Source organism: Lagopus leucura, unplaced genomic scaffold, assembly GCF_019238085.1.
Source record: "Lagopus leucura isolate 7727_CA_CO unplaced genomic scaffold, USGS_WTPT01 Super-Scaffold_100012, whole genome shotgun sequence".
Lineage (NCBI taxonomy): Eukaryota > Metazoa > Chordata > Aves > Galliformes > Phasianidae > Lagopus > Lagopus leucura.
Genome location: NW_024962267.1, coordinates 11,001,370 through 11,026,749, shown reverse-complemented (window position 1 = coordinate 11,026,749; position 25,380 = coordinate 11,001,370). Strand labels below are relative to the sequence as shown.

General features: G+C 40.0%; 2 protein-coding genes across 3 annotated transcripts; one reads left to right on the top strand and one right to left on the bottom strand.

Moving 5' to 3' along the window:
* Window positions 1–8,331: 8,331 nt before the first annotated feature.
* Window positions 8,332–13,249, top strand: CUNH2orf69 (chromosome unknown C2orf69 homolog). The gene is made up of 2 exons (XM_042874445.1): window positions 8,332–8,634; window positions 9,928–13,249. The coding sequence occupies exons 1-2, from the start codon at window positions 8,332–8,334 to the stop codon at window positions 10,765–10,767; spliced, it is 1,143 nt and encodes a 380-aa protein (XP_042730379.1). The 3' UTR covers window positions 10,768–13,249.
* A 4,387-nt stretch (window positions 13,250–17,636) lies between these two features.
* Window positions 17,637–25,307, bottom strand: TYW5 (tRNA-yW synthesizing protein 5). 2 transcript variants are annotated; one of them, XM_042874447.1, is made up of 9 exons: window positions 25,056–25,307; window positions 24,093–24,247; window positions 23,256–23,325; window positions 22,376–22,420; window positions 21,743–21,880; window positions 21,040–21,127; window positions 20,415–20,531; window positions 19,994–20,261; window positions 17,637–19,570 (listed from the first exon to the last, which is right to left on the bottom strand). In XM_042874447.1, exons 1-8 carry the CDS (start codon window positions 25,140–25,142, stop codon window positions 20,005–20,007), a joined length of 957 nt encoding a protein of 318 aa, XP_042730381.1. In that variant the 5' UTR covers window positions 25,143–25,307; the 3' UTR covers window positions 17,637–19,570; window positions 19,994–20,004. The 2 variants fall into 2 exon arrangements, with proteins under 2 accessions (XP_042730381.1, XP_042730380.1); XM_042874446.1 differs by lacking the exon at window positions 17,637–19,570 and having other exon boundaries at window positions 19,684–20,261.
* Between the last annotated feature and the right edge of the window lie 73 nt (window positions 25,308–25,380).

The following is a 25,380-nucleotide window of genomic DNA, read 5'->3' as shown; positions in this document are numbered from 1 at the left end:
AAATTCTGTCCTCTGGTTTAACAGCAAAATAATGAAATTTGAATTTAATCTGTTACGTTTAGAAGTCTGCTTAGTGCTATATTTTAGTACACAAAGAATCCTCTGTGCAATTTCTAAATGCAGCGTGCTGTAGCACAGACATTTAGCCTGTCGGATGGAAAGCATATCTGTCTTTCCCATTAAGTATTCAGCACAAAAAGACGAATTAACAGAACTGCAAAGAAATTTTAAATGAAAACAAAACCAACAGTGGTGGCTTAGCCAGAATTCTCTACATACTTGTACCCAGCCATGAGGAAAATAATTGAAATACTTATAAAATCTTCTCAATGCTTTTTTTCCTCAAGAAGGATTAAAGGCCCCAAAGGAGCTCCAAGGAGCTGACCTACTAAACTGACTTTTAACTCATTTGAAGCCACTGATTTGAAAAATGGTTCTCTTAGCTTTCAATATTTGGGTAATACGTCCTGTAATTGTTTGAATGAAAGGTCCAGTTGATAAAGAAAAGAAATATTTCAACATAATGCAAATGCAATGGGAAATGCAGATGTTGTTAAAGTACTCACTAGGAAACAGGAAGCATTTTTCAAGTCAGCATAATACAGTGACAGAACATGTCATAAAAGATAAACATGCTCAGGGTATTCTGACATTACCTGCAATTACATCGTATCTTTGTAATGAGGGAGGAAAGGGAGAAGAGATTGTACAGCTATATACATATCAAGATCAGAACTGTTTTCAAACCAGTTGTTTCTTGTGAGCATCTACAGCTTTTTAGTCTCCCACTTAATCAAGACCTGAATAAAACCTTGAAAAGTTTTCTCTTTTCTTCCCCCCACGAAGAAGAAAAAACAGCCAAGCAAGCAATAATGTAGAAGAACATTGTTGAAACAACATTTACAAAAGCTCAAGGCTTGGCACTCAAGATGAATTTGCACATCTGTTAGGCAAATATTCATACCTACTCTTAGGTTTGACTTCAGTATAGGAAAACACTTAATCACCTGTTTACATCCTTTTCTAGACTGGGGCTTCACATGCTTTCTGAAGAAGAGCTTATGTTGAAATACTAAGTAACTGATGCATACATACTTCTCTAGTCTGGCACATCCTTCACTTCTTAACTGGAGACGTAGCCATCCAGAAATGCCTATTTAGGACACTTAAAATGCTGAACCCTATTCTAAATCATATACGAGATGGATTTAAGAAAAAAAACCAGTTTATCAGTGACAACAAATTTAAATGTCAGTTCAAGATCTCCACTTACACATTTCCAAACCACTTTTCGTTCCTCCATATCCTGCATTAGCCAAGAGCAAAAGAATAGGAATTAAAGCCAAAGCAGCAACATAAGGATGGACTCCTGCCTGCACTGCCATCTCAGTTGATTTGAAAGTCAATGCAGGCAGTCACTAAAAGCAAATGTGCAGTTTTGTTTCCACAGAACTTAAACAAATGAATATGACCTTGGTGGAGGAATACTTCCTCTCTAAGGGCCACATAAACAGCAAAGTCAATTTTAAACAACTCATTTAGAAACAAACTTTCTAGAAAGACTGCAAAACTGAAATTTTATATATTACTTACATTTTTTTTATATATATTAATTAGATTACTCCTACATTACAACACTTAATCTCTAATTCACTCTAATCAGTAACTTGATCCTTAACCTACCAACTGATCTTGAATAAGAAGTTTTTAAGAAATTTACAAGGTCTTATAACTCTAAAAAATGTGTTTAAAGAAAACCCATAATATACTGAGAATGGCACTCCAAAACACTTAATATGAAATAAGTCATTTTCAAAACAATTAACATTTTACGCTGCTGTTTTTGATGCTGAGCAAAGCTCAATAACAACTCCTTCTGGGCACTGAATGTTAGTATTTGATAGTTTGTGACATTCACACATCGCATAAATATCAGTACCTCTAACTGCACACGTTAAAACAGTAACAGTGCCATTTAAAGGGAAAAGACAAATCTTACTTCTCTATCAAAAGAGTGTTGATACACAACAAGAATGCACTTATATTCATTGCTAAACTCAAGTATTTTAACAAGAAATTTATAGTAAGGAAAAGCATTTTACATTTCCACCATAATTTAGTATATGCTACAAAAAGAATCTCACCTTATTTCCACTCATCTTTGCACCATTCCTATGTTTCCTCTAACAAAAGTGCTGTGCATCTGAAACCAGATTCACACCACTGTAAACATATCTTCCCTGTATCTAAATACCTCAGCATAAGAACCAGGCCATTTTTCTTGTTGACTAGATGCTTAGATATCAGTATCCTAGTGACTGTGGTAGAACATCTATCTACTGAACATTTAAGTAATATCCAGACTAAAACAGCTATTAGGAAATCTGATTTCTAGTTTTATGACAGTATCAGTCTCAGATAACCACAATAAGAGGAAAGCATTCTCTTCATTAACAGGAATAACTGCAAGTGGAAGAAGTGTTTGGTGGACTAACATCACCCAGTAAGTGTCTTTCAGTGAGATGACTGCCTTAACACCTTAGCAGTAGTATTCAAACACTACGTATGAATTAGCTGCTTTCCGCCAGAAGTTCAAATTTCACCTCTTCAAACGTCTTCCATCAGATTTCATGTCATCATTCAGTAATACCTAACTCCCACTAAAACTCATGTCTTTAAAACTTAGAAAATTATCACAGTATGGACTTCTGATTTTTTTTTCAGGAAAACTCCAGTCAGCTCTGCAGAATTATGAGCAAACTCAAAGGTATCCGGGGTAGATTAGAAAAAAAAAAAAGCAAGGCTATCATCGATATGCTGAAGCTCAATATGGAAGGGCTGATACTTGCAGTAGCTAAGCAAAGAATGAGAGAAGGGAAATTGAGATGCAGACATGCACAAGCCAGATTTTCATAATTTCACTGCCAGGTACATCTCAGACCACAGGAACAGTTAGGGGCTGTGCTTTGGCACACTTTTTTTTTTTTAAACAATCAAAGTCCCCTTCCATTTCCAATTCTAGGGCCACCAAGTGCTCATTTATATCCTGACCAGGTTTCTAATTTACATTGATTTATACCAGACGGTTTACAGTTTAAGCTACAAGCTGTTCCCATATTCTTAGACAAATTGCAACACAAGCTCTTTGCTTGTTATTTAACTAAGCATTCCATGAATAGCACAAGTACCAAAGTCTCAGGTTTTGATTTTCAATAGACTCACACCCTCTGTCCTAAACTTCTCTATTAAATAATTCCAGCCCTTTTTATACACTATAGCCTCTGAGAGCCAGATCAGACATCAGATAGCACATGTGAATCCAGTACAGGCAGAATTATCAGCTAATTGCTTCCAAACATGAAGTACAAAGGCCAACTTTCTTCCAACTTCCCCTCAGTGAAGGTACTCATTTGAATCATCCTCATCTATTCATCTAGCAGTTTTCCCAATACTCGCAGGTTATTTGCTCTAAAACACTTATTCTTCATTGAAAGTGACCAAAAGGGCCATTGGGAAGGACTGACAGATTATGTAGATAAACTGTAGTACGAGACAGACTGATAGAAGAAAATAAACTTCCACAGAAAAATGGCACAAGAGAAACAGCATCAGTAGTATTTGATTCTTTATACTCCCTGATAATTTTTCAGCAGTGAAAAGGATAGAAATGAGATCACATCCTGCTATTTCAGTAGGTTCCCAATAGAACTCTGACAGAAAAAGAACAGATTTGTTTTTCATCCTGAACAGCTTTTACTCGCACTTTCATACAACTCAGTAAATTGTTGAGAACAAAATGATTCCCTCCTAATGCTCTCCTGAATATCCTTACACAGAAGACGGATGTTGGCAGGCATGGTTGTCAGTAGGAATTTCATCAGAATTGTTTAGTGCTTGTAATGAAGCATATAGACGTAATTCTGTTGGAACTGTTGCCACTAATACAGTAAGAAAACTATGAGTCAAGACCTCACCACCCACCACTGTGTAGCTGCTGGAAATTCCTCTCTGCATGCTCTGCCACAGAGAAGCATAATTCTGTCCTCTGAGTGTTACTACACCTGAAAAGAATGATATGCTACACCTGGTGCATTTTCTTAACAGTGAAAGACACAGCTGCATACCATCTAAAAAGGAGTTTTCTACCAGTATTTTACAGGTATTTTCACAGCTCTTCCAGTCCTCTACCAACCTGCAAACTAGCAATCTGAACACACATGCAGCTGAAAACAAAATACAATACAAAGATAAGCACGTGTATATGCACATCTCCTAAGAAAAAAATAAGTACAGTAGTAGGCTTAAATACTTACTTTTGCAGAAATAGTGTACTGGAAGGAATTGGAAAGAAGGGAGCTGAGAGAAAGAAACAAAGACAACTGCAAAGAGTATCAGCTAAAAACACAATTACGCTGACCTGCCTATGAAACGAAAGAGCCTGTATTCTATTTAACGCCATACTGAAGTGCTGTCACTTCAACTTAATAGCCTAATATACTCAGGATTATCATCACATTTACTCAGCATCTTTTCTTTGGCTTTTGAAATACTTTGTAAACACATAGCCAAACCAAAATCAACTCCTTACAAAAATAATTGCACTCTAAAACAAAGAAATGAGTTTCATCTTCTAGCATCACATTTACTCCTATTTTCCACTTTTTAATCCATATATATATCTAATAAATTTAGCAACTAAGAAACCAAAGCTGCATAAATCACCATCTCTGTGCTCCACACTGAGGAATTATATTGAGATTCATTGAAGATACCTGTGTATTGCAAAAGCCACATCACAAACATGCCAAGCAAACTCAGAGAGTTCACTCTCACTAAAATTTATCTTACGCCATCAAGTGAAATTGCTTTCATCTTCTTAGAGTTATGAATAGATTGGTGTCTTCCATTTTAAGTATGAACATGTTACATAAACCATCATTTCCTACAAATAAAGGAGCCCATTCCATCATTTTGGTGGTTTTGTGCACCTGATCTCTGCCTAATATACAGGCTAGACTTCACGCTCTTCTATAAAGCTCATGTAACATTTGGCATGAAGACAAATGCCCTGTATACTCCCTCATGCATTAACCTGTTATCTTTAAAGTTCATCATAAACATATCAATGCGTTACTGGGCAGAAGTACCAGTGCCACCTTTGGTTAGAGTAACATTCATTAAAACATTAATAACATCTGTACAAAAATTAAGGAAAAGCTAATGCTCATCTGGAGAAAATGGCATAGGCAAGATGTGGTCAAGAGCACAGATTTTTCATGCTACTAATCATAATCTTTCATGTTACGTGAAAGTATTTACTAAAATGGAAGCTCCCATTCCCGTAGCCTGTTCTCTTAGATGGATCCTTACTACTTGTGGAATTTCAGTAGTCATAACAGAGCTCTCCTTGTGTAAACAAAACTTAACAATCAAAGTCCAAGTAAGCAGACTTAGGAGCACAGGAGTGTTATTGTTGCTATTTAGACAACTGGCCAATTTTACAAACGTATCCACAAGAAAGTCAAACCACTTGTGCTTTTTCATGTGCTTATATATTGAGCAGGTCTTAATTTGTATTTCCTTCGCACAGTACCTAATAAAGCATAGAAATGACCACATTTTATTCGCCCTGTCAATTAATTTCTATGTCAGTGTGGACCAGAACTGCTCAAATTGGATTAAGAAGAACTATGGAATAAGCAGCTATACAATGAGAGCTAGAGGGTTTTTTTTTCCCCTTCATAATTTTGCTTCACTAGCACAGGTTCTGAAAGTTTCCATTTTAAGACTCTACCCCTGGGGCATGCTCACAGAGAAAAATCTAAAACCCTATAACTATTCTCTTAAAAGAAAGTAATGAAAGAGGACTCGCTTGGGGAAATCTCAAAGTGAACACCTGAATATTTCTAGCTGGCCCTAAGCATGATATGTTAGACTTCTAACATGCACAAATGTCAAGTAAAATTTTTAGGAAACTCAGCCCTAATCCTTCATCCTAAACAAATCTTTGTCCATACAGAGTCCCACTAAGCCTAGTGCAACCCCTCCTCCCTGAAACAGTGCTGCTGCGTAGTCTGTGCAGAAGCAAGGGTGAAATAAGATTCAACACTTACAAGCATTTACTTGATGTCTATCATCTAACTCTACTACTGCTGTTCGATACAGGAAAGTCAAGCATCTTTCCAAATACATGACAGATTTGGGCATTTGCAGTTTAATCTCTAATACATATGGACAGTGTGTTATGTTACTTAATTACGACTTTATTGAAAATCAAACTCTGGCTGAGGTGCCTATGTTTTGGAGCTAATTTAAGCATCCAGTTTTACTTTTTAAACAGGCCTAGAATTTCATCACAAAGCTCTGTAAGTTCTTATACCTCTCTTATTCTGTGATTCCTCTAACAGGATATTTGGCATCTGTTATCCTAATGCCCATGTGAACAGTTTAAACACTGACACTTCCTAGATTATACACACAGGAGAGAGATAAATACACAATAGCTTATATTACTGTTATATATAGTATATATGGTATTACACATAACTTAAAAGCACACAATATGCAATGTACCATCACAGCAAAGCCAAACAGCATCCCAGCTGGTGTTATGAAAAATTCCACATATAGATTAAAAGAGGAGGTCCTTCCACTCTGCTCACACTAGTAAGAGCACAGCTGCCTGCTGAGCTGGGTTCAGATCTAGATTTTCCACTAGAACAAACACCAATGTACCCAAGCAAGCCCAATGAAAGGCTGACAACATGATTAAGGGAAAGGAGCATCTGAGCAAATGTTGAAACTGGAAGTTCAGTCTTGCCATTAAAACAACTTTATATCTGAAGAGCATAATCAAACACTAAAACACGTTGTGCAGAGAGGTTGTGGACTCCCCAAAATCCTGAACAACCTGTTCTTGATGACTTTGCTTTGAGCAGGTGAGTTGGACTAACAACTTGCACAGATGTCTTCCAATCACAACCACTCCACAGCTCTAGATTGCTCAGAGCTTTAATCTCTTGGAAGCACAGACAGAATATATTACTTGAGTTTCCAGAGAGACTCCAGCTCTAAAGGCAGAATTTGGAACTGACTACTAGATCTACTGAAAGTACACTAGCTATTACTGAAACACACCTTCAACACCAAGCTCCCGAGTCATGGCTGTGATTGCAAGAGGCAGCTCCAGCACGGGCTTTCGCATTGCATAGCGCCGTCTCCTGGTGAACAGGAAAAAGCGCAATTTTCTTTCAAGATCCGAGAAAACTATCAAACACAATTTCTACGTGAGAAATAGTAAAGATGAGTTTTAAGATCGTTATTTTAAATTTAAAATTCTACAATTCACATAAATCACAAAAAAAAAGTTTATAAATACCAGTTTCTCCTAGAAATACAAAGTAGAAAAAAATATCTTTAAAATATCTCAAGCCTTCGATGAGGGGCCAGCCTTCAAAAGCACCTGGCATTAATCTTGTTTCTGATTTCAGTATGCAAAAAACCATGTAGTTCAAAGTAGAAATACCAGAAGAAATAAACGAATATACAAAAATAGGAGAATTCTTACTCCCTCCAGAATGCCAGGGAAGAACGGAAAGGCCCCCATTTCCATTCCATTCCCAAATAATGCAGTGAATGCACTTTCTTAATGCAAAACACACACAAAACTTTTTCTCCAATGTCTGCCCTCCCATATTCAAGTCAATATAACTAAAATGAAACAGATTCACCTAAGGTGCTGTAATAAATCAGCAGTACCTTTAAGGAAGGTAAGAGCTCACACACCTGTTTTGACACGGACTGCTCTCACAGAACTTAAGGAAGCCCACAGCAGCACATTCAGGGGCCTACTTCACTCGGAGGACTCCTTGGTCACAGGAGCAAATTTGGAGGCAAATGCTGCCCCATTTTTCCTCAGAATTTTTTAGCCCAACATCATTTTCAAGCAAGGCCACACAGAACACAAAACGGGCACTGCCAGCCCAGCATCACTTAACAAATACAGGACGAGGCCGAGGGGCCGTGAGCAGGGCATGTCAGCAAATACTCCCTTCAGAGCCCTGCTGACAGGTACCGGCGCGCAGAGGCGCGGTGAAGAAGAACGCAAGCGTCCCCACCAACCCGGCCCTGCGCCGCCGCGCAGCCGCCCCTCGCTTCCCTTCCCGCTCTTTTTCAAAGTTCGTGACGTCACCGCTGAGGCGCGGCCGTTACGGGCGCACGTGCACCGCCCTTTGAGGGTTCCCTCAGGGGGCGGTGGCACCGATGGGCGGGCCGTGGGGGTGGCGCGCAGGCGCGCTGTGGGCTGGGCTGCGGGCGACGGTTGGCGGCCCGATGAGCGGGCGCTGCTGGGCGGGCGCAGCTTCGCTGCTGCGGGGGCTGATCGGCCCCGCTGCCCTCGGCCTGGGTGGGAGCATGAGCCTTTGCGGGACGCCGGCCGCCTGCGCCGCGGGCCCCGCAAGCGGCGGCGGCGGCGGCTTCTCCTCGGCGCGGCTGAGCCCGCCGTGGCTGCGGCTGCCGGAGGTGACGGGCGCGGAGCCGCAGCGGGCCAACGAGCTGCTGCTGCTGCTGCCCCCGGCCCCGCGCGGCCCGGCGCCGCCTCAGCATCACGTCGTGTACTTCCCGGGGGACGTGCAGGTACGGGGCGGGGTGCGGGGCCGGGAGCGGGGAGTCCGCGGCTGAGGGAGCCGGCCCTGCCCGCCGCGTAGAGCTGAGGGGAAGCGTCTGTAAACGGCGCTCGGGGCGTCGCTGCTGGCGGCTGCGTCTGGGGCTGTGTCAAAGCGTGTCTTCGCAGAGGTGAGGGAATTGGAAAAGCGGGAGCTTTCCTGAGCAGATTTGTGGATAGCAGGGAGACCCGAGTGCTTCCTAGGTATTAAAGACCGTACCTGTAAGGAGGCACGTGTTGTCCCTAAGGTGACAGACGTCGGAGGGGCGCTGCAGTGTGCGCGGCAGTCACCCGTGGCACGTAACTTCCATTTCAAGGGTCAGAAGACCCTTTGGGCTGCCGCTGCTGCTTGTGCCTTGTCCAGAGATTGTGTTGTCCTCAGTACGTGTAACTGATCCGTGTTCTCTAGTGTTGGGGATTCAGGGTGAGGATCATGCATGAGAAAACTGATTCTTGAAGATTCAAGTCTATTGTTTGCCTGTAATAGGACAAACAATATTTCTGCAAGTGGAGTAAATACATTATAATTATGTGTTTTGGAGCACTTTTCCTGTAAATAAAGTTTAAAGGAGCTGAGCTTGTTTAGCTTGGAAATAAGAAGTCTACAGGGACAACTCACTGTGACCTTCCAGTAGTCAAAGGGAGCTTACAAGCAGGAGGGGGATTGACTTTTTACATGGTCTGATAGTGATAAGGCAAGGGGGAATGGCTTTAAACTGAAAGATGAGAGATTTAGGTTAGATTTAAGGAAGAAATCTTGATTCAGAGAGTAGTGAGGTGCTGGCATGGGCTGCCCAGGAAAGCTGTGGATGTCCCGTCTTTGCAGGCAGCCTCTGGTTGGATGGGGCCTTGGGCGGACTGATCTAGTGGCTGTCAACCCTGCCCCGGCAGGGGGTTCGATCTAGATGGGCTTTTAAGTTCCTTCCGACGTTAGCAATTCTGCTTCTGTGTCATACTAAAATGAGTAATACTTTAGTCTTCTTTTGGAGTAATATTACAGAAATGATGTGTACTTCAAGATACTTACTTTTATTATGTTGATTTTGGGGATGTAAAAATGTGTGGTAAAAATATTGAAGTAGAAGAAGTAAATTTAAATGTAGCAGTTTCTGTAGCATGTTTCTTGTTCTCAGAGCCTAGCAAGAAAGCATCTTTGTACTGCGAAACAGTTCCCTTGGTCATGATCCCTTCTTGTGAATGTACTAGATGGAGCTGAGCTGTTTTTTCAATGTAGTAATGCGTCTTTTCTATTTTTAATTTTTCAGAACTATTATGACATCATGTCTTGCCACCCAGAAAACTTTCAGTGGGAGCACTGGAGTTTCGAAAATGTTGCTACCATACTTGCTCACCGATTCCCTGATAGTTTTATTTGGGTCGTAAAGTGTTCTCGAATGCACTTGCACAAATTCAGTTGTTATGACAACTTTGTGGCTAGCAACATGTTTGGAGCACCAGAGCACAGCACCGACTTTGGAGCTTTCAAGCATCTCCACGCGTTGCTAGTTAATGCATTCAGACTCTCTCAGAATATTCTGCAGTCCCAGACAACCGCGCACGGTTTCAGCAAGGATGCAAAAGTATCTGCTCGTAAATCAGAGCCGCAGTCTGTTCCTACAGCAAATGGCTGCTCATCCACAGAAAGAGAGAAAGATTGTGAATGCTCTAATAATTCCGCCATGAACTTCATTATACCATCTGCTGTAGGTGCAGTGTCGTTTACTTTGATCGGCTTCAGTAAAGGTTGTGTGGTTTTGAACCAGCTGCTTTACGAGCTGAAAGAAGCTAAGAAAGACAAGGATACCGATGCCTTCCTAAAAAACATAAAAGCCATTTACTGGTTGGATGGTGGTCACTCGGGAGGAAGCAACACTTGGGTTACTTATCCTGAAGTGCTGAAAGAGCTTGCACAGACAGGAATTGAAGTTCATTCTCACGTTACACCATATCAAGTGTTTGACACAATGAGGTCATGGATTGGGAGAGAGCATGAGAAATTTGTACAGATACTTGAAGAATTTGGTGTGGAAATAAATGATCAACTACATTTTGCTGACGAAGTTCCCTCCTTAGATAACCATTTCAGAGTTCATGAAGTATTTTGAGACTGTCTAAATAGTATATTCATTGCAAAAGCACTTTTGATGTGGTAAATCCTGTTATCTAGGTTTAAAGCTTTGAGCAGATGCTTTCTGAAGAGAATACTAAATCAGGCCTGAGTTACTAATAGCTGCCATATACCATTTCAAGTAGCTTCAAAAGGAGGACATCTGCAAGACGTCATCATTTGATACCTAAAAAGAAAAAATGCTATGAAGAGTTATTCTATAAATGTTTTCTGTTGTGTGAGCATTTATTGTTAAATTATTGACAGAATTTTTAGTCCTGGATGTCTACAGTCATATGCTGCCTCCAACGGGAATTTTAAGTACTTGAGACTTTCACGTGTCTGGATGGATCAACTTAGTAGCTTCCAGGGCTAAAAACTTCGGTCTCTGTCCATTATTTGCTTTAGTTTTTTGGTGTAAGATAATGATTGTTGGAGCAATCTTGGCTCTCTGTTTTGTTGGAAATTGTTTTCTTTAGTTATCTAAATCTTCCAGTTTTATAGCGTTTCTCCTAATTGAAAAGAAATCACGAGTATTTACCTTTGGAACAATAGTGCCAATCTGTTTTTCTTCTTTGTGAGCGCCTTGCCTTTTCTGTGGCCACAAAGTTTCCTTAACTCATTGCACAGCATCTGCTTGTGAATAGCCATTTCGCCTGGGAGCTTGAAGATTTAGACCTAGCTGTGTTGAGTGACCAAGAATGTTTGTAAGGGTGTAGTTTATTGCTGTTTAAACGTACCTTGCTATTGTTTTGATTGACTTCTGTAAGGACCAGCAGTCGTATCTGCATTTTCAGCTCAAGGGGTATCCTTAGCCCTTCTGATCTGGGACTGGTGGAAGTTTTTGTTACAAACTGCAGCATTAGCGTTCATCTAAATCAAGCCGTAAGTACGTAATGCATGAGAAGTTGCATTAAAAATTTTAGGCTGTTGCCTGTAGCTATTTTGTAGTTCTTCTGTTTGTAGAACTGTTCTCTCCTTTCCACGTATTGCAGCAGCTGCTTGTAGAGCCACCCAAAAATCTATATTCAAAGCTCAATGTTCTACACATCTAGAAATTAAAAATGAAAAACAAACAAACCCAACACCCAATTCTAACTGAAAACAAAGCCAGACAAATCTTGCTCTTGCCTTGAGCCTGAGTATTTTTCAACATGAAAGATGGAAGTAATGCAGGGTTTTTTTCAGTTGTAAACAACTTTTTCTATTGATCTACAAATAAATGTTAGCGAATCCTTAAAGACAATTGCAGCTTTTACTGATGAACCTTGGCGTAAAATGGCTTTGGATTTCTTGAAGGGTAGAAATATAAAAGCAAGTTAGTGAAAATTGTAGAGACAAATTCAGTTCTGAAAAATAATTTTTTATTCAACATTGTTCCCATACCCTTCCCCCTTATTTCTTGCTTCTTGTTATTCTTAAGCTGTGGAAGGAAAGACCTGGGTCGTCTTTTCTCTGTTGGGATATTTTGAATATGCAGGTTTCACTGGAGACGTATTCTGACATCTCTTGCAATGTTGATGCACATATTAATGACCACTGAAGAATGAGAAAACTTTGTTGAATTCAGAAAACTTTTTTAAAAACTCAAAATATCAAGAGCAAGAAAGAATTGTGCATACTTTACACTCGTGGAAGGGAGCTGTCAGTAATTATGAGGCCATTTGTACCACTTTGATCAAAACTAGAAATAAGCTATTTTAATTGCTGAAGAAAAGAGCACCATGTAAACCAACTAACGTAAAGGAATCTGACATCTAGTTGTATCTATGTTTGGTTTTCTTGGAGATTTTGTTCAACTCTATTTATTACCATTTTAGTGAGATTCTAAATGCTTACCTGTTGTAAAGAAGAACTGTTTTGGTCCTTTCGATGACCCTTGCATCATATGTTAGGACTCTTTTCTCTAAAGGAAATGTGGACCGCCTTAAAAATGCTTTTAATGGCCTCCACATGCCTGCAGATTGCTTGAAATATCTTTTAAATTGAAATAAACAAACAAACGTATCACTGACCTTGTTCCCTGTCAGTTCAGCTTATCTGCAAAATTAACCAGACTAGTTTAGATATGCTGAGACTTGCCCTACCCAGTAGCAGTGCAGATCACAGACCCATTTGTAGACAATTTGGTGCCAGCCAAAACAGTGGGAGAGGGTTGGTACAAGCTTTTGAAAACAGCTATTAAAATATTGGCATCATCTTCAGAAGTTCCTGAGCGGTTGTCCTTTTGGTGGAGGTGGCTTACAATAATTTGGTAAGCAAAATCAGCTCAAGCATTGCTGTATTAGTTTGAAGAATAAGCACTTTGTTGTAAAGCTAATCTTACTGTGAGACTTCATGTTGTGGAGGGAAAACTGCCTGCTTTTTTCATTCTCTAATAGTTGTAATGCTCTGTTGGATGTGCCTCATTTATTACAATGCATGCTAAAAATGATATGCAAAGAATGTAGAAAATAAACTATTTATAATGGGTGAAAACACTTCAATGTGAGTGTAAAATGATTAAAGCTGTTGAGTTCTGTGCATTATGCTTTGCCAGGTGTTTGTGGTGACCTAGTTTAAAAAGTTATTTGTTTCAAAGCACCTTTTTTTTTTTTCTTTTCAGAGCAGGCTTTGCATTAGCATAGTTGGCATCCATAATTCTAAAAGAGCTTCCTGGAAACTTGCAGATATAGGAAAGCTGTTGTGAAGTACCCAAGGGCTGAACATTTGTATGTTAGGATGAAATGGGTCATAGTTTGCGTGTGCTTGTTTCTCGAGGTTAACTGTAAAGGCAGTTTTTTAATATGCTTGGATGTAAATGCCTAAAGTTGAGTGGATTTCATGCTTGCTTGCACTTATATGTCTGAGTGGGGTAAGGAACGTTACACCATCCTTAGTCAACCAGGTATGTAATAGCTGGTATTCTTCATATTACTTGCTTGTTTTTGGACAGTAGGAAAGATGTTCTTCAGATTTTGAGGAATGCTAATACGTTTTAAGTCACAGCTGTTAAAAATCCCTTTAAGACAGTGCTCAGTTCTGTGAAATTGTCCAGATTACACATAACATAAATGATTCTACTTTGAGTGTGTCTTACATACTAGAAACTTAGCTAACTTTTTTCCTACCAAAGGCTAAGGGGTGATGTAGTCGCGTTTCTATAGATGCCTCTGTAATTAATTGGACCCCAAAGTCTGAAAGGTGATTGAGGGTCCAAGACTTAAAATGTTACTGAAATCTTTTGTTCTCCCAGTGTTAACATCTTTCTGCCTCCTAGTGTAAGTTAGCACTAGCACTTTATAGTAAGCTGTTCTAGCTTGCTAAATTCACATTAATTGCTGATACAGAGATAACTAATAGGAGTGACATGTATTTAAATAGTCATAGAAGTTACTGCAAAGTCACTTCAGAAATTAGGGTGTTATTACTGTGGATATTCGTGGATAAATTGATTGTATCTGATCAGGCACTTAAGCTTTCCCAGAAGAGTCTTTTGGAGCTGTTTGAAGAAAGAAAGTCACTTTTTCCCCCCCTCCCTCTTACGGCGCTTCTAACAGTGTTGTCCTTTCTCTAAGTGACAGTTTGCTATCTGTGTGGACAGTTTGCTATCTGTCTTAGAGACCGTAAGTTGAAGTACTGAGTTTATACCACATCCATCCGTTTTCTTTAAGTGCATATCTTAAATTATACTAGGGCCTTATTTTTCACATATGCTCAGTGCAACAGTGGAATGCTGTATATTCACTGCTTCTTGAGATCTGGTTCTAGGGTCTCAAAGCAGGTATCCATCAAATAAACTAACTGAAAGTCTGATAAAAACCAGACTGAATTGACTTATCTGGTATCCCATGGAAACACAGCAGGAAGGATGTGGGTAAAATCAAACCCTCCAAGATATCTTTAAACTTTATCAGAAGCTGATTACTTTTCATCTTGCCTTTGCTGATGTCCATCTCACCCCTGTTGGGTGGTCTTGTTGGTTTTGAATTTTGTACTTTTGAGGATAATCCTCCCCGCCTGGTCTCTTCCAAATAATTCATTCAATTATAAGAATACTTCAGACGTGTATAATATTATTTGTCCGGGTAACTTAAGCTGTTTTGTAAAAGTGATTCTGCAATAACACTGATTAAAAAAAATATTGGAAAGATGGACAACAGATGTTCTGTGAAAAATTATGGATGACTCAACTGGTTTTGTATTGTTTTTACTGAGTTTCCATACGGGACTGACATAACTGTATAATATATTAATCATAACTGTAGCTTGAGGTATTTGTTGCATTGTTTCTTGATAACACTGAAATAATCTATAGTGCCACATGTGTTTTAATACAGGATATATGGCAATGTAATCGGTAGCAGATAAGCTACAGTGAGTAGCAATCAGCATAGATGTTGTACAGAGGGACGTGGTTTAGTGAAAATGTTGGTGACAGGTGGATGGTTGGCCTGGATCATCTTAGAGGTCTTTTCCAACCTCGGTGACTCTATGCTTCTGTAGTTGCTTTAGCATAAACCCTGTGTTGAGCAGTGCTTTGGATTCCTTGTGCCATAGAAGCCAAGGGCTTCACAGCCCTTCTTGTAGCAACATAACTGCTAACCTCTGTGCTCTCTTGTGTGCCCTACTTTTAAGTACTGCCTAGCAGAATCTACAAATGTAAATTTTGTGCAGGGTGTCCCTGTACAAAACAAAAAGCAAAGGCTCATGTCTCACACTGCAGTCTGCAGTCTTTGCAATCTTTCTTTCAATGTAAGATCATACAACACCTGTGTGGAGGAGACAGATGCTGCTTTTCCCAGTGCCAGGTAGACACTCCTGACTGAACTCATTTTAGCAGCATTAACAGCATATTTCAACTCCTCCCACTGACAAAAAAAAGAAAAAAGCCCACAAAGATTTATACAGTACTGGCTGCTCCACATCACTGAGATTCACCATGGAAAAACTGATTAAGGCAGGCATTTTGCTTAGAGTACTTCAGGTTCTAAAATAGTGATGGCTCTGAAGTAGTTTCCTGCCTTTGGGGTTTCATTACACTTGTTTCTTAAGTGACTCAGGAAGTGCCAGATTCTTTTTAAGCAAATGATCAGAAAAACATCTGCTAGAAAAAAGGGAAAAATACTTCTTTTCTGAACATCTATGAGCATCTAATATATTTAAAAAACAGCAGAACGCTACTACTGCAATTTTCATATAAATTTTTACAAAAATTCCCTTTTCAGTAGGTTCTCAAAGAGCACTTTTAGTCAGGGTTGTCTCCTCTGTTAGACTTGGCACTTGAGAGCTGAGTTGTTTCTAGTGAAAGTGCTGCTGCAAGACAGAAAGACTGCCATGAAAGGTACCAGCGGTGAAGTGCAAAATGGGGCTCTTCACATGTCCCACAACAGCCTTCAGTTATGAAGAATACTCTAGCCTGACATCAGGTGAAACTTGCATCCCTTACAGAACATCTGTGTAGTTCTTCTTTCTCATTTGTCTTCTTTAGAACTGCATTGAGTTTTGTGATGGAAGTTTTAGGCAATTCGTGTATTGCTTGACATCTGAAATGTAAGTGCTTTCACAGCAAAAATTGTACAGTGCTGTGATCTGCCACAAGCAGTAGCTTCTGAGCATTTCTGGCCAAACATAGCATCACATGTGGAGCTGCTCATTTTGCATGGTTGAGCAGTTCTTTTAATCTTTTCAATTTGCTCCTGGTTCTCATAGCAATCACCAAATAAAGAGATAATTGCTCACAGAATTTCATAGCTGCAGAGATCAGAATCAGTCCCTGGTGCTACAGTCTGAGTCAAGCCCAAATAAAATATATTTTTTTTAAAACACCAAAAAAATAAACACGTAACAATGATTTGAATAACACTAGAGTCCTTAGTAATGGAATGATATTATAGAGAATTTCTTATAGAAATTACTGTCTTTGAGTGTACATCCCCAACACCTGGATTGTCTGCATAGAAACATCCAAGTGTCCCAGATGTGTAAAGGGACACTTTGGCAACAGGAGGAAAGAATCTTTAAAAGCTGTAAAGTAAGACATAGATATCTATGTAATATATACATAATATAACCTTTAGTATGGTAAAATCATCCTTGCCTTTGTCAAGCTAATAAACTCATTATGAGACTAACAATGTGAATGAGGCAAATAGTTTCATACTGCATATTTGAAAGCAATTGCAAGTATTTCTGATGCTTTGTGAAAGCCTAGTCTTTTTAAATCAGGCATTTAACGTAGATTCTACATCACTCCTGGAGGGAACCAGGTTGTCGAGTGAGGTTCATCAAATCTTCAGCATGCGTGGGTGGGCAGAATCTTGATGCTAAAAGAATATACTGACATCAGTTTTGGCATTTGGTTCTTACTACCAGAAACATTAAGAAAAATGCTTAAGAAGTGTTTCTTCTGAAGTTGTGTGTCATCCTTGATATCATGCAATCAAGGATAAGTATTTTTTCCAGGTATTTTGTTGTCATGTACTGGATTACACTCTAAAAGCATTAGTTGAAATTCACTCTAAAAATTCAGTTACTACTGACTGCAGATACTGTAAGTATTTTGTCCAGAGCAGTCTGCATGGGTAAGTAACCTGCTATGTGCACTGCTAGAGTGACTGTTTTGGATGTCTAAGATTGTCAGCAGTTATAATTGCCACAACTTCATGTGTTTTATTGTGGAATGATCCCATTTTGCTGTAGCTCCCTAAAGAACGAACTTCCACAGAACATTAGTGGCTCTAACATGTTATTTTAGTCACTTATTTTCAGTGTGGCTACAAGTATTCTCTCACTGTGTTAGCTGGAGATTATTTCTTTGATACTTTCACCATTCACTCATCACTACTGCTTACTTCATAACATCTACCACAGTGGTTAGAAAGCACCAAGGGCTTTTGGTTTTGTTTTGTAATATTTTATTTTTTAACACAAACTTCAGTATTTTTGTCACTAGAGACATTATGCTCAGATTAAGAAAATACACTTTTAAACTGCTTGGTTACTAATTTAATAGCATTTCAGAGCCATGTGTTCCATATGAATTGTTTAAGAAATTCAAGAAATTGGTTCAAAGGGATAAAAATGGATGCTACTGATAAAATAACTGCTGTGCTGATCTTCTCACTGGTCTGCATGGAATACTATTTGTCTTTCTCAAATATGTGCTTAGATCACTATGGATTTACTGACTATCTTCTCAGAGATGTGAAAACAAGAAGAGTCCTAGGGAGGGGGAAAAAAAACCTATCCTCACCCACATTTCTCATAGTACACTGGAAAAGAAGCATGAGCAGGGCTGGGTTACCACCAGCTGATGGTCACAGTGAGATGACCTCATTTGCTGCCATATAAAAATAAAATTAAAGTTGGTCATATGAAGCACAAGTAGCTGCGCTTCCTATGGCTCTTGGCTGACATTTAATTCATGATTATCTCTGCCCAGCCAGATATGTATTTTCCAATCCAAACTTCACACTAGCCCAACAAGTGAATTGCAGCTTTTCTGCTGGGCTACCTCCACACTAGTACCTACATCCAAAAAACCCAGTTTCCCTTTTTATACACGAGTGTTGAGAGGGCCTGAGAACACCAAGCTACTTTGCACCTCTTTTGGCAACAGAGAATCAAGAAATGATAGAATGAGGGCTCAGCACAGTACTGCCTCTGTACTAACATAATGAGAAGCTGCTGATGGTTAGAGTTAACAGAGCTGCAAAGGCACAATGCTGGAACAGCTTTCTGTATCCTGCAGGCTCTTTGAGCCTTTCCATTTACTCCTAACATACAAAAACAATCCATGTGTTGCCCTTGACATTACAACTTTGCCAAAGCCAAGAAGCTTTCCCAGCCTAACAGACACAGGTTCCATCTAAGCAGTATTGTACAGGCAATCCTTAAAAAAAAATAAAAATAAAAAAAAAAAAAGAAATTTGGGAGACTTGTTTGTGATCCTAGATTTAAATTCTACCCACAGAGTGCACAATGATGCCCATCAGAATCGCTTGGCTGAGTCAATTCAAGTCTATTCATTCCGCTGGCTCGGTGCCCATTCACACGGCAGCAAGCTATTTTCGCTGAGTTAAACTGCCAAGGAGAATAGGTTTAGAGAAATAATGGGCACAGTGTAGCAAGCCCCTGCTACTCTGGAGAGTTTTGGTGGTTTTATTTTTTGGGGGGTTTTTTTGTTTGTTTGTTTTTGTTTTGTTTTTTTTTCAGTGCTTTATTAGCCCTACGTGTCTTGTCTAAGAGATTCTGAAAAGATACCATTCTCTTGAAAATAGCCACACTGCTGAAAGTCACAGACTGACCTGGATGTCGGATAAATACTGCATCCCCAAAACTGCACAAATAACAGACATTTTAAAGGGGCAATAGAAACCCTTTCTGTGACATGTCCACCTTCTTCTACATGGCTTCTGTAAGCACAGATACGTTTGGCTGCCAAAAATATCACCTGCAAATGTAACATTGCAGCCTCCTTTCATATGGTAACGTAATGCTTCTCATATACTGCTCCCAACAGCTCCTATATCTCCTCCAGCATTACAATCATTTCAGATTTTCCTGCTGTAGATTGATGGATTTGTGGGAAAGCTAGTTGCAAGTGTTTTAGCTGCAGAAGCAGAAGTGCTGCCTAAGTGCACTGAGGCAGTGACTGTGGTTGCAACAGAGTTTCCTGCATAATACCTCATTCAGCTTGGAAAGGGAGACATCATCTACCTCGTGGTCAAGCTGCTGCACTGTTCCCATCTCAGCCTTAAATTGTGCTCAAAATTATATGGAGTTTCACCACAAGAGGGAGCAGAAGCTCTCCACGCAGGCTGTATGACAGAGAAAGAAACCATAATCGTTACAACCAATGGCTCTACTGAATCCCATATAAATTTCTACAGCTTTCCTTAACTTTAGTATAAAGGAGGCATTCAGGAAGACGTGCAGTTATTTCTAAGCGTACATTCTGCTAGATCTGTCCAGATATCAAAACTTCCTTTCAGGAAAATGTACATAAATAATTTCAAAATTAGATTTAGAAGTGCAGGCACTGCAGATACGTGCTTCATTGTAGAAGTGGGATTGGGCACATCACATGAGGAAAAAACAAAACATCCTACAAGGTCAACAGTTATGTATAACAAAGTTTATCAACAATGCTTTTTATCCTTACAGAAAGAGAATTTGTGTAGACATGGACAGTTCCTATATTAACATATAGTACTCTACTTCCACAGGAGACTGTGACTTACAAAGTGTTATTTTATCCATAATCATTCCTATAGGCTTTTTCTTGGATCCGTAACACCATTCTTCGAGCATAGAAATCCCTGTATTCTTCAGGTAGTTCTTCAAGTGTTTTCAAGGCCCTGTCCAAGATCTGTATTGCCCTAGAGGCTGCTGTGGGATCTTTATTTCCATAAGTGTCACTCTTGTCGTAGCATTCAGCAGGAAGGTGTTTCCAGAAGACATTCAGTGCCACTCCAAATTCCTCAGAAATTACATTGTGGAACCACATAGCTGTGAAAGAAAAATGTCTAAAATGAAAATTGCAATCTAAAACTTCCCTGTGACTCATGACAAGTGTCAGAATTACCCAAACTAATCCTACCTGAGGGAAAGCTTCCACTACTGTATTTACTATATTACAGCCAGGAACTATTTGTTACTTACCTGGAATAAATAACACATCTCCTGCTTCCAGATAACATTGATAGCGCTTGGCTTTCACAAAAAGTGGGTATTTCTCAAAGTCTGGGTTATCAACATCTAGCACCTCTGATTTGGTACCTAGAGAAATTTTCAGAAGTAACAAAAAAACAGAAACAAAGCATTAATACACTGCTGGAAATGGCAGTTCTTGAGTCCAGTTTAGTATTGTTTGTTGTTCTGTAGCTCGTCTAAAAGCCAGGCAAATCTGCTGGCACCTCTCATTTACTGAAGACGAATATTCTCTTGTCTGTATTTCTCCTGCAACTGCAGCCTTATTAACACTAAACGACACTTCCACTGACATATATAACATCATTTCAAAGCTGAACAGAGCACAGTACTCCACAGTTAAGTGTTGAAGACAGAACCAAGTAAAGCTGCAGGACTCATTTGCAGGTTTCCTAACTTGCATCACTAAAATTCTTGGCTTTGAACAAATCAAACTGCATTGGAGGGACCAAATCGCTTCTCACAATTTAAGTTATCAGTTACAGATTGTTTTCCTACAGCACAACACTTACAAACTGGAAGGGCAACTATGAGCAAACAGAGCAAACTCTGAATGAGATGTGCGTGGCATGCATACCTGATAAATATAAATATGGTACATCTCGAGGACTATACAGAACAACTCGTTTTCTACCTGTTACTTGGATTAAGAAGTTATCCATTACCTGAAATGAGCATAGAAAGAGATGTCAGCCGAAAGTTAAGAATGAAGAGTATTAAATCCCTCATATATAAGGACTAGCTAAAAGTTTCCACATAGTTAATCTAAAAAACGTAAGAATGTGAGCAACCTCATCCCTTAGCTGCAGAGTCTTTAAAAATAGTGCATTTGAAATAAAACAACATTGCTTTCCAACAACTGTACTTTTTTCCCTTGTACAGGAATCAAGTTCTTCCATCTTAAACCACAAGGCTCACCACTCTTTAGATACATGAAACAGCAAAATATAATGCGAAATACATTTTGAGTTCTTTTTCAGTATTACCTCTACCACATTTTGCTGAGTTTCTGCTGATAAAGATTTTTAAAAATCTTATTTACAATGCAAAAAAACCTATTTTTCTTACAAATACATTTATCTGGAATTGCACTGTATGACGTCAGAGGACCATCTTATTTGGAATCTACCACACTGCAGCAACAGACTGCCCAAATCACTGTACAGTTACCTATGAGAAGTTTGTCATTAACAGAACCTCGTCAACAGAGATGTGTAATTTAGTATCCCAACCCCACAATGCCATCTGCAACATTTGATGCTAACGATATTATTACCTACATCATAATGTGTCCATAGCTGCAATCCTGCTGAGCTGATGCGGAAGACACTAGAGAAAAACTGTTCCTTCTCAAAATACTCTGGAATCTGAACATCTTCTGCCAAAACAGGAAACTGTTTTCTGATATCTGCAATATCCTGAGTAAAAAAAGACAAAACTCTCAGAGAATCATTTATGCATGCTAAAATAAGGTGGCACCTTAGCATCATTCCCTGTCATGAGGAACATGGGGTCAGAACTTTTTCAGCATTAGCAAATAACTTCAGAAAACAATGCTTTTCAGTTGTCATTCTTTCAGCTCAGACTCAGCCACCAGTGGTAATAAAAACAGACAGAGCTGCTGTGAACCATGACTGCTAGCAATCACACTGAAAAAGTGATCATCAGAAATGCTTTTATATTAGATTACAGCAATGGCTAGAGAATAGAATATAAAGGATATACTCTTCAGTGATCAGCCAAGTTTTCGTAACAGCAACTGTTTTGGACACTTAGGTTTAAATATTCTGACGTAAATCCACTCAGATTCCTGGACCAAGTGAGCGTAAACAAATGTTACAGCTATACCACACAGCCAGGTGACAATAAAAATTGCAGCCTCAGTATCAGAACTGCAGTCTCAAGTAACTCACCTTCCTAACATCTTCACCCACTGATCGCAAATAGTACTTCTCATCCTGTAGATAATACACAAAGATAATTGTTCTGGTTTTAATATGAGTTAGAAAAACACTTAAGAGCCTACGTTTTTTCATTAATCCAATGTAGGCCTGTAATAAAATATACAAATAGATTCACAAATTCAGCTACTTTGTTATACTTTACTGCTCCCTGCAGTTCATCTCAACAAATGGGAAATGTAAATTAAGTGAGGAGTAAAGTGGGAGACTTGTCAGCTGCTTCAGCATTGCTTTTCTGAATTCAAAGGAAACGCAGATTACAACTTACATTCTTCAGAACATTGATGTTGGAAGCTATTTCAATTGGCTTCAAATCATATGGCATCCTATGTAGCATAAGCAGTGAAAAGCAAATTTGCATTTAGAACTGTTTGCTTGCTAATTATAATTATCTGAAAAATCCAATTTGAACATTGTTGCACAAAGATTGCCATAAGTTCACTACTCAAAAAATTTATTACAATAAATCTGTTTGTATTTTGATAGCAGATGTAATCAAACTCACGCATCTTGATGTTTTCTTATTAAACACCTGAAGTACACAAGTATTCTAAAGCAAGGCTAGATTTCTCAATTTCTTGATGGAGCTTTTGCTGCTGTCAGTTAGGTTTTGATAGCAGAAAAAAGACCAGCGAAGTTAACCATACCGTATGCACACAGAATAATTTCCACGGAAAGAATTCTTTTCCCTCACATTTTTCCCTTGGCTCCAAGCCACTCAAAATAGTTAACTCTACAATCCAGTGCTTTAGTGGACTAAGACTTCAAATTAATTTATTTTTTGCCCTCCAAGTACAAAACAGAGAAGAAGCTGTGACACCAAGGAAGTTACCTCAGAAAGAAAGTAGTCTTTGTGTTTGACTTCAGCTGCCCTTCGTACAAATACATCAAAAGGCAGAGTTCTGAAATATAAACATGGAAATTCATACAGTCAACATAACAACACATGATCTAAGTGCAAGTCTTAAAATCATAAGCTTTCTCACCTTATCTAGTGTAACTGAAAGTGCAACATGTTTTTTATTTATTAATTTATGTTATTTAACAAAGTGACTAACCAGTATTTGCAGCGAATGTTTGAAGAATTCTGCTGAGACAGAAATCCTGCATTTACAAACTTCTCTGCTTTAGTAAATTGTCCCCAGTACAGCCCCAAGCAAGCAAATCCAACAGCCACTGAAGTCAACAAGAAACAAGTTCTGACTTTGGTTGAACATCTGTATCCTGTCCACTTGTAAATTCACTGCAGAAAAATGAGAGCGCAGCTCTGGAACAGATTAAAGCATACTGGAAGCATACTGATGCTGCCCTTGCTGACCATCGTCTTCTCATCCCCTATACTACACTAGCACCAGCACTCCTCTGAGCTCTGGTGAACCTGCTCACAAAGTCAAAACAGCAGAAGAACATCCAGATTTCTGCACTTCCAGATCCAATACAAAGGCAAGGCAGCAGCACGATGCTGACAATGGCACTGCAGTAACACTCGCAGCATCAGTTCTCAATTGTGGAACTTCACATTAAGACTTCAGTGTTTCTGGTTTTTTTAGTTCTACTTATTTCATTTTAATTCTACTTGTTTAGTTCTACATCATTTCAAGTTTTCACAGTTGCTTCTGAAAGTGACAAACATCTGCCTCTAAATACAAGAGATTTGGGATGGAAGTACCTATACACAAAGTTCTTACTGAGGAAATCCATCTGTGGTACTGCAGAAACATGGATCTTTACTTCCTTAGATCCTGCAGCTTGGCTCAGGTAATCTACTGTCCATTTGGTTGTGCAAGGGCCCAGCTCCATTCCCTTCAGCACAACTGGCTCTCTCTAAGGAGGGAGAGAAAGAGAAACAATAGCAGAGAATGATGTTTGCATCCAATGGTGCTGATGGGGAACAGAATTATTTTTTCAATTTGCCATCTGAAATCTGGGAAGAAAACAGTCTTACTCCAACCTGGTGTCAGTTAAACTACACGTGAACAGCTGTGAGTATCAGCACCTGCAACAATGTCACAAATGAACTGCTTGCAACTGAACGTGAATGCTGAACGCTCAGCAAAATGCAGGAGATCACAGGACTGCTTCTGTAGTTCCTGTTTTCCCAGCTGGATAAGGAAGGTTATGGAGAGGCAACAACAGCATTAACAGCCGGTGTGTTCTGAGACCACTGAGGAATCTAGCTGGCCTGAAGAACAGCTGCACTCATTCCCGTGCATTGGAGGTAAGGACTGCAAGCTGTAATAGCGGTGTACGTTCTCGTGAAAGCAACTCTTCCCTCTCGCACTGAGGCTCCTCGATGCCGATACCCACAAATAGATTTGGTCCATTGTACACATAAAGCCCAATAGAGAGGGTCTTTTTCATTCAGTCAGAACCTCAGAGGGAAAAGAAAGAAGAAAGAAAAAAAAGGAGTAGTAGTGACAATACGACAGAAAGCAATCGCACAGTTTATAACCGGCAATAAATACAATCCAGCCACCAGCGGCGTGTCAGACCTCTGCAGCAACGTGGGACTGAGCCTTGACTGAGGCATCCGTGTTCAGGAGGGCTGCACGACGCCCGCTGCCTGAGAAGGCTTCGCTGGAACCTCCGCCGCGGCCCCGTCACCCCGCTCCCGCCGCGCCAGCGTCCGTACCCGAGGATAGACGTCCCGCAGGAAGCGCTCCCGCGTCACGCCGTCCATGCTCGGCACCCGGACCACGGCCTGCTCGCACCGCTCCATAGCCCCTGCCCCGTAGTCCGCCGCTCCGCCGGGAAACGAGAACCGAGCGGAAGCGTTCCCCGACTCTTGCCGCCCGGCGAGGGCCAGGAGACGGAGCCCTCTTTTCCGCTCCGGGAGGTCGGCTCTGCGGGGAGACGACGGACTGCTCGGCGAGCCGGTACGGCGCGGCGCTGCGGCCCGGCGCGGCGCTGCGGCCCTCCGCAGCACGGCGGAACCGGAGGCGCGGGGCGTGTTTCCG